Source organism: Pyxicephalus adspersus, chromosome 2 (genome assembly GCF_032062135.1).
Source record: "Pyxicephalus adspersus chromosome 2, UCB_Pads_2.0, whole genome shotgun sequence".
NCBI classification, from domain to species: Eukaryota; Metazoa; Chordata; class Amphibia; order Anura; family Pyxicephalidae; genus Pyxicephalus; species Pyxicephalus adspersus.
This window is the reverse complement of record NC_092859.1, coordinates 116,950,908-116,960,606: the sequence shown is the minus strand read 5'-3', so window position 1 is coordinate 116,960,606 and position 9,699 is coordinate 116,950,908. Positions and strand designations below refer to the sequence as shown.

The 9,699-nt window shown below is 36.9% G+C and overlaps 1 protein-coding gene across 2 annotated transcripts in view; it reads right to left on the bottom strand.

Annotated features, from left to right (window-relative positions):
* The window catches only part of ALPK3 (alpha kinase 3), a 66,223-nt gene that overhangs the window by 7,442 nt on the left and 49,082 nt on the right, over positions 1 to 9,699 (bottom strand). For both annotated transcript variants that reach the window (XM_072402051.1, XM_072402052.1), the window contains 5 exons: positions 6,419 to 8,357; positions 4,942 to 5,089; positions 4,056 to 4,183; positions 3,347 to 3,382; positions 2,464 to 2,738 (listed from right to left, as the gene is read on the bottom strand). In XM_072402051.1, coding sequence (XP_072258152.1) covers positions 2,464 to 2,738; positions 3,347 to 3,382; positions 4,056 to 4,183; positions 4,942 to 5,089; positions 6,419 to 8,357 — 2,526 coding nt within the window. The remainder of the gene's footprint in view (positions 1 to 2,463; positions 2,739 to 3,346; positions 3,383 to 4,055; positions 4,184 to 4,941; positions 5,090 to 6,418; positions 8,358 to 9,699) is intronic.

Genomic DNA, 9,699 nt, shown 5'->3' with positions numbered 1-9,699 from the left:
ATGAAGCAATTTGTTAGAGCTCTGAACAAGGACGGTAATTGCTTCAAATACATTTGTAGATTCTTCCCTGGATTGAGTACTGAAAAATTTAAAGCAGGAATCTTTGATGGCCCCCAGATTTGGAAATTATTAAAATTTCACAAGTTACATGACTGGTACTGAAGCTTCTGCCTGGCATAGCTATGTCATGGTTGTCAAAAACTTCTTGGGTAACCATACAGCACAAAATATGAAGAACTGGTACAAAACTTGCTTAAACTTTAAAAATTTGGGTGCTACTATGAGTATAACTGTATACAATCTTCATAGCCATTTGCAAAAATTTCCAGAAAACCTTGGCAATTTCAGTAAGTAATAAAGGGAGAGGTTCCATCAAGATATAAAGATGATGGAAGAAAGGTATCAGGGCAGATGGGATAGAAACATGATGCAGACTACTGCTGGAGCCTTCAACATGATTGTCCTGATCATCAGCATAAAAGGAAATCATACAAACTGAGTTTTTTAATGACTTCTTTGTGATTAGTTCTGTAAAAATACTGAATATAGAATATATTGACTTTAAGTACAGTGGTACCTCAGTATAAGTCCGCTTTGGAATAAGTCCAACTTGGTATAAGTCCTGTTTGGACACAAAAAATTTTGCTTGGTAAACAACCTTTGCTTGGTATACAAACTTTGTGCTGGAACTTGTATAAGTCAAAATCAGTCATAACACCGCGGGCTACCCCTATTTACCTCTCTCAAAACAAAGCCACGACTGCACACGAGCGTCAGTACGCCAGTTGCTACCATTCAGTGAACAACCTGCGCTATAACTCTCTATGAATTTTATATAATCTCCCCCTCCTCCCTTCTCAGCACCATACTAGTAGGCACTCGACTCTACTCAGCAAGGTAAAGTGAGGTTACATTTTCATTTATTTCATCTAATTGCTTTTGTATTTATGTACTTTAGTATTAAGCAGTGTTTAAATTATTTTTTACAACCGCATCAATGAAAATTATGCCAATAACTATAGGATTTTTTTTTTCATAGGAACAGATTCATCATTTTCCTTTTATTTGTTATAGGAAAAGTTTGTTTGGTATACGTCCTGTTTGGTATAAGTCCAACAAACAAATTAAGGACTTATACCAAGGTACCACCGTACTTCAAAAGTGTTATTTTGTATACGTATGCATATCTAGTTTAATTTTGCTTAATTTTCATGTTTAGTTTTCTGAAGTTATTAGGTTTATGAGGTTATTATTGAGATCATTATTTCAAAAACTAGAGCCAATCTAGCAAAACCAATAACATATTTGGAAGCTGTGCATCAAACATAACATAAAATGACTTGAATCTGTTTGGCAAGAAAATGTTTGTTGACCAGTGCTGTATATTTGCATATTGGGCCTGATTTATTAAAGCTCTCCAAGGCTGGAGAGGATACACCTTCATCAGTGAAGCTGGGAGATGTCGCTGTTGTGATGATGCTGGAATGTATTTCTTCAAAGTCATTTGTTATTTGCTATGTTTGCTATGCAAATATATTGAATCCTATATCAGATCCATTCCAGGTTTGCTGGATCACCCAGCTTAACTGAGTAAAGCGTATTCTCTCCAGCATTGGAGAGCTTTAATAAATTTGACCCACTGACTTGCAATTTTTGGTCAGTCCCAAAACACCACGCATTCAAGTATGATAATATGGAGGGGACTGGTGAATGCTGAGAATGCTCCAACAGATGAATATTCTGGATGAGATTTGCTTTCTCATTCCTACACATAATCTGACTTTTGTACATTAACCTGATATTTACCAGCCCATAAAATAACTCCACATCCTTTTAATGATCGAAAAACCTGTTTCTTAGGACTGTCTGCTTTTGAAATCAGTTTAGATTGCTGGGCTAAGCAACAGGGGTGGAGTCGAAAAAAAAGTGGGGGCACTATCCATGAGGTGCCTGCCCCCACTACACCCCTGCCTTTGTGTCACTCAGGGGAAGAAACTTCTCCCAGAGTGACGTCATGATACCAGAACCCCCCCAGAGAGTTGTGTTCAGAGAGACAACCCTCCCACCACCCTGAGCCTGCAATGTCTCTGGGAGACGTGGTCCCTGGCTCAGGCTGGTGAGCACCCCCCAGCGGGATCCTTCTACTGACCCCGCAGGGGGTGAACCAGCCAGGGCCTCAAGACCATCAAAGAATTCTTTGCAAAATAAGAGTGGGCATGTAGAGGTGCTGTAGATTGATATACTGATGAATTCATCTCTGTGTAACACTGATCTTTACACTCATCAACATGTTCATGGTTAGCACATGAGCCCAGTAGTATCACTGACTGGCTCATTGTTCTGATTGTTCAGAACCAAAACTCAAGTGTATTTTCTTCTTTGCTATTTATGCGGTTCAGTGGATGTCAACTGATTCTCCTATTCTTGACTCAAGAAGATTGTTCAAAATAAACAATTACTTACCTGAATGGTGAGGTCATAATTCTTTTCAACTAAGGTGTTTTCATTCTTGGTCCCAAAGGTTATTAAGTTTCGGATTTTGATGATACAGGTTTTCCCTGATTCAAAAATTGGTTCCAACCCATAAATCACTTTTACTCTGCAAGACTTTCTTGAAAATCCTTTTCCAGCATGTGGTTCCTCCATGACTATTCTTCCAAAAAACTTGTCTCCCCAGTAGCCAGAGTCAGCCAATCCTTTCGCAAACACCATTGGTGTCATCTCTATCTCTTCTCCAACTAAAATAGCAGCAGAAAATGTTATGGAATACAAAGTTCCAAACACCAAACCATCCGCACTACAAGTATGTATAGTTATATGTTTTGCTGAAATTCTGGAATATTTCTGTAAATCACAAGTGAAGAAACCTTCAAATGCTCATACACCAAAGTTTAAATGAGGCTATAATTAGTGAAAATTCTTACAATGATATAGTGATTTCAAATACATCAACGAACATCAGCTTTTGGCCACCCAAATTTCTTTACCTGTTGCTTTGCCTGCAAAACCTATTTTTTTGCATAGCTGTTTGTGTTTATGCTCTAACTAGGAGTGAGCTGAACAAAAAAATCGATTGGATCCAATCAGATATCATATTTTTATGTATAAATGTATAAATGGCCTTGATTTGGAGATAATTTTTCCAGTAAAAGGCATATTACATAGACATCAGTGGTAAATCATGTAAAATGCAACTACAATGCACAGTGCAACTAGAAAGCACTGCATCCACAACAAAAAAAGAAACAAAAAATTACAAACAATCCTTATACTGCAGATTTTAACTTTTTTTTTTCTCTCATAATCAGATTGTTCTCAACCACACATTTTACACTACATACAATACCTTCCACTTCCTCTCTGGAGATGAATCCAGCCAAAACTGAAAAGAAAAAGAAAATATTTGTATGCATTTTAATAAGTTACTTAATAACACACAATAAAAAAGACATATATGGTTAATGTTTCTATAAATGAAAAGTCTGATATCTACTGTATAAAATACCTGAATAGACAACCCTGAACCTTGATGTTTATACAGATGGCACAAGCTGCCATTGCTGACATCCCTCCACAAAAATGGTGGACTGGCTATTTCTATCTAATCTTGGTTTTAAAATAAATCAGAAAAACCAAAAAAGAGATTCTACCAAGATACATCAAGGGCCCAATTTATAAACCAGGGAATTTGACATTCCCTGGTGAGAATTACTGCCATTGAAACATATTTAGCTTAAAGTTTCCCATGAGGGAATGTTTAAGGGGATGTCTGATTCCCTTTTTCAAAAATAGAGCCCAAAGTAAAACCAAGAGAGTTAGAAGGTGAAAACTTTTTTTGTTTTTGTATGGAAATAAACTAGGAAGGTGGGGAAGATGACTGATATATCTCCCATATATGGGCCAAGGTAAGTATGGTTTTCATGGTTGGTTAAACCCATTCAGTAATATAGATAAGGGGAGTTGTGTTTAGAAAAGTTAAAAGTAATTTGAATAATAGGAAAATACAGAATGTCTGGAAGAAATGCTAGCTGGGGCAGATAATAAAACACACTTACTCTCAGCACTCAGAAGACAGTCTGTTGAATCCGTACCATATTCATTCTCAATGGTGCACTGATAGACTCCACAGTCTTTTACTGACGCTTGCACAATTGCAAGGGCCACCTGCCCTTCATCTCCAGAACTATAAAAAAAATTATAACTGAGTAAAGTTACAGGTTACTTTAACACATTAATGTATTCACCTTACAAGGATTACAAAATGTAACACTCTTCAGAATTTTTATTGGGGTCTATTTATAAAGCAGTGAATCTAAAACTGAAACATTCCTTGGTGGAGGATCTTCCATGTGTTTTACAACGGCAGTAATTGATTGATTCTCCACCTGGGAACGTTAAAAAATGAAAGTTAAAGTGTATTCAGAAAGAAGTCACCACTTATTAATTAGTGACTTACTCAAACTACTAAGTTTCACTACTAACTACTAAGTCTCAATATCAGTTCACCAGTGCAATGTTGGGGGTGATGCCACAGGTGATAAAGAAGCTAATTATGTCATAGTTGAGTTTTCCCCTTAGCATGTCCTATTTTACTGAATGTTGCAATGTAACTCTTTAACAATATTGTTGTGGTTAACTAAGTAACTGTTAGTCATGTATGTACAATATGTATGAAATCATGTCACTATTAGAAAAGGATTGTAAGAAATCAGTTAGCAAAATTACCTATATAGGTCATGCTACAGCTCTTAAGGTACTGTGTCCAGTAGCCATTTGCACAACATTGTATCATGTTTTACACTATTTTTATTTCTCTCCATCATACCTTGTGCAAGTTTGTTGTGCATTTAAAACTTATTTTGGATACATTTCCATTGTGCCTAATTCATATCAATAAACAAAACTTTAACACCCAAATAACCCACAGATTTTCATAATTACCATCTCTTTACTTTTGCCACTGGAATTTCATCTTTGTACCAAGTAATATTTGAGTCACTTAAAATATTGAAGAACTGGCACCAAAGTTTTAAATTCCCAGATGAATCTGAAAATTGTTCTGCTCTTATTTTCCGAATTACCTGTGGAGCTTAAGAAAATTACAGATTTTCAATTGATTTAAGATTATTTAATTTTTGGAAAAAATATAGTTGAAATTTAGCTTTTGTTGTAGAGTTGACATTTTTTTGTTTTTCACACATTGGAGAAGGGTCATATGCTCAGTCTGATTCTTTTTCCTATGTTCCCACTGGAGAGCTTAACACTTACAAAATCAGATGTACGCATTGAGAAACTCTACTTCTCCTGTTCCACTAGCAAATGTAAAAGGTAAATTTTTATTTATTATATGATACATTGGTAAGGTAGGTTAAGGGATATTAATAAAGTCAGAATACAAACCTGACTGTAACAAAAACTATGAAGTAAACTAAAATAGTAAACAAAAATGTATTTACCCATTGATTCTTTTTAACAGTTCTAGCCTAAAGAACAAAGTCTACACCTATAATTTGGACTACTGGACAAACTACTGGAAACTGCAGATTATAAAGGAAAAGACAGAAAAATTGTCAATAAATAGAACTACTCAAAAGAATGCTTTTATGTATTAGACAGATAAATGATGCAATGTGTGTCTTCAATAGTATAGAATAAATGCAATGTTAGGGCAGGCAAATTTTAAGAAAAGATGGATTTCTAGCAAAACGAAAAAATTCCTATGAAAAAAATGTTTTGGTATTATTAACATTTCAAGTTATTTTCTACAATATTCATACTAATAATGTTTGATAACAATTATTGTGTTAATAATGAAAACTGTATTTTGTATGACCATGTTGACAATTTACAGAAATAAAACCAGAAGGCAACATTACATATCTGCAAGTGTAGGGAAAGAGTTATGTTGTTGTTGAAGAGGGAAGGAGTTTAGTGACAGTCTTACATTGCCCTGCCGGGTATAAAAAGAATATGTCACTTAATTGCAGGCACACACAAAAGTATGTCACAATAGCACAACTTTTTATATACAGTACAGACTAGGAATATGTTATAATAAATGGTGCACTATTGATCCATTGTCAAAGCCAGGTAAAACATGGAATTTTTTACATATTCCTTTGTTGCCTTTCATTTTGGCTTGAGCACAGTTCAGTTAGACTGAGCTGATAATAATGTACATACTGATCACTCTGCTGCTCTTGTACATAGGTTAGAAGACCCCAGGCATTGCTAATAGCCTGTATCAACCATAGGGCTTGAATGGAATTTTTTTTTTTAATGAGTTTGTCTCCTATGTTCAACTAAAATAGTGGTAAAAGGATAAAAAGTATTCCTCCAAAGTCTGAGCTAATTGCAACAAAGTTCAGATTGCTTATGTTTACCCCCAGATGTGACTAAAAATAAATGAATGACTCACCTTTATATGGATCTTTTACTTTTTTAATTTCTGTAATCTGTGGTTCTTCCTTAGGTGAAACACCTGAATCTTTTGTTTCGTGAGAACTAGAGTCAGAAGCCTTATTTTGATCCACTGTTTCTTCACATATCTTTGGAACTTCTAGCATTGCCATTCTTCGTGTTGTACCAGGGGAACGTCTTTCCACTGGAGGAGACTGAGGTGCCAGAAGTGAGCTACTTTTTCTAGACAATCCTGGGGATACATTGGGGCTCTCTTTTTTGGAGGGTGGCGTTACAGATCCTATATTAGCATCATCTTCACCCTCTGGTTGTTTTGGCTTAGCAATATATATCTTACGGCGTGCTCCAGAAGCCAGCTCCTGGGGTGTTGCTGAAGGTATTGCAGATAAGTTCTCACTTGACCTCCATTTACGATTGCTGTCTCTTTGGGATTCACACAACATACATTCAGCTGTGTTTTCGGAAGGCAGGCTACCAACAACTATAGAAGGTACAGATAATGCAGCAATGGAATTTGATCCTGAAGCTATTTTTGCTGCAATTTTTCTTGATGTGGAAGGACTAAAACTTAGATCTTCTTTAGTCAAGAAGGTTTCTTCATTGCTACCCTTAGACCTTCTTTTTGGTGTGGCTGGACTCAAAGGAGCACTTTCCACTTGAACTATTTCTCCTTTCTTTGAAAAATCAGTGATTCTTCTGGGAATTGTTGGACTTGTTGTCACTGAATCTGCACTATGAACCATCTCTTCTTCTGATGATGGAGTCAGTTTACCTGAAGTGGAAGTGGAATGCATGCTTTCTGGACTCAGTGGGGAGTCGCTTTCCTTGCCAGATTCATAAATTTTCCGGCAACTTGGAGGACTTTTTTCAGGTGAATACATGTCTCCAGATGAATCTTCATGAGCTTCAACCAAGTTTTTATGGCTTTTTGTTTCAGCTTTATGGTCTTCAGTGTCTGCTGTTTTCATGTGAAACAACATCATTAAAGAATTTTTCAGGGTTGTTACCAGACTGTTATCTTGTTTATCTTGATGTTTCAATACATTTTCCTGAACATTTTCCTCCTCGGAATGTGGGGAAAGTGTTTCACTAGAAAGCAGATCTGCTTTAGGTATTTTCTCTTTAGAGGTTAAACTTTTAGTTACCCGTTGTTCAGATTCTTCATCATGTTTCACAATTTGTGGCAAGGATGGTATTGAACTAGCTACAGAACTTTCGTTCTCAGTACTTGCTCCAGAATCCAAAGCCTTTTTAACATCACGAAGAAGGGTCACCACTGACTGGTTTTGATCCTGTGGTAATATTAAAGAAGAACTGTCTACTGGAGTTTTTGCATCCAGTAGATTTTCAGCTGTTTCTGCAACATGTTTTTGAGTTGGTAATTCTGAAGCAACTTCAGACACTGTTGATAAATCTTTTTCTTCTGCTGCTTTGCTTACTTGCTCAGTAATAATTGTTATTCTAGAGAGGTTGTCACCAGAGGTACCCTCTAACAATGGTTCATTGTTATTAGAATGGCTTGCTTTAGACAGAGATGCCTTAGGTTTCTCTTCCTCCTCTGTCATTTCAACTTCACTGCACCATACATCTGCAACCTCTGAGACATCCTGAGACATTTTCGTGGGATCATTAAATGATCCATCATCATTTTGAACAGCCTGTTTCTCCTTAAATAGCACATCAGATTCTGACTTATTTTCTTCTTTACTATCCGTTTGTTGACATTCAGTTTGCATATCAGCTTCTTGTTGCTCATCCTGAGACACAGCACTTAATGCAGATGTTTCCTCGGTTTCTATATACATAGGTTCTGGTGAGCTTGGACATTTTAAGTTAACCTTCTCTTCTTTGTTTTTCTCTGCTTTTACAACATTTGTTTCAGTGCTCTCAGCTAGGTTCACCACAGGGGTTTCCATATATTCTGAGGATCCATGTACCTGAAAGAAGTAAAGCAGTAATCACAAAAAATGAAATAGGATATTACATAAAACTATACTTGGCATGCTTTTTCATTTGAAGAATGCTTGTCCCCCTAAACAGAGGTTCACTAAGTCGCCAAAAGCCGTCCACTAAACTACTGTGAAGTACAGCATTGCTTTTAAAACAGAAGACAATAACAGGACACAATAACAACTCCAAAATAAAATTAGTGTATTCCTCTATGACAGAGGGTGAAGCAATGAAAATTATCTTTTTATGTTCCAATGCCAAAATGCTAAATTGGAGGTTTAGATTATTGCTATAAAATGGTAGTTCTCAGTGCTGGAACATAAAAATAGTTTTCAGTGTTTTATTTGAATGAGGAATTAACCTCTGGAATGAAACATGCATTGGGCATTTGCTTGACAATGATATATATATATATATATATATATATATATATATATTTCTCGAGCTGTAAATAAATCATTAAACTGTAAATAAAACTTAATACAAAAAGTGTTTCAAAACATAAATGCTACCTCCTGTATCTCGGTCTTTTGAGCTTTTTCCTTCCCAGATTGAGTAGTCTGTGCCTCTACTTCCATGGCCTCTGACATTTGTGCCTCTGCTTTCATTTTCTTTTCTCTCTGTGTTTCTTTAATTTCATCTGCACTCTGTGCCTTGGCCTGTTGTGCATCTACCTTTATTTCCTTGGCTTTTTGTACCCCAGCATTTACTGCCGCAGCCTTCTGTGCCTCTACCTTTTTTACCTCTGCCTTCTGTCCTTCTGCGCTTTTTGCCTTTTCCTTTATTGCCTTTTCCCTCTGTGCCTCTGTGTTCACTGTTTTTGCTTTTGGTGCCTCTGCCTCCTGTCCCTCTGTTTTTGTTGCCCTAGCTTTCTGTGCTTCTGATTTTATCACCTCAGTGCCCTGTGCTTCTGCCTTTATTATCTCTGACTTCTGTGTTTCATCTTTGTGTGCCCCTGTCCTCATTGCTTCTGCTTTTTGTGCCTTCATTGTCTCTGCCCTCTGTTCCTCTGCCTTTAAAAACTCTGCCCGCTGTGCTTCTGCCTTCATTGCCTCTACCCTTTGTGCCTCTGCCTTCTTTTCTTCTGCCCTCTGTGCCTCTGCCTTCATTGTCTCTCCTCGCTGTGTTTTTGCCTTTATTGCCTCTGCCCTATGTGCACTTTGTGGCTCTGCCCTCTTTGTCTCTGCTTTCTGTGTCTCTGTCTTCATCAGTTCTGCTCTTTCAACCTGTGCCTTCATTGCCTCTGCCTTCATTGTCTCTGCTCTTTGTGCCTCTGCCTTCATTGTCTCTGTTTTTTGTGCCTCTGCCTTCATTGTCTCTGCTCTTTGT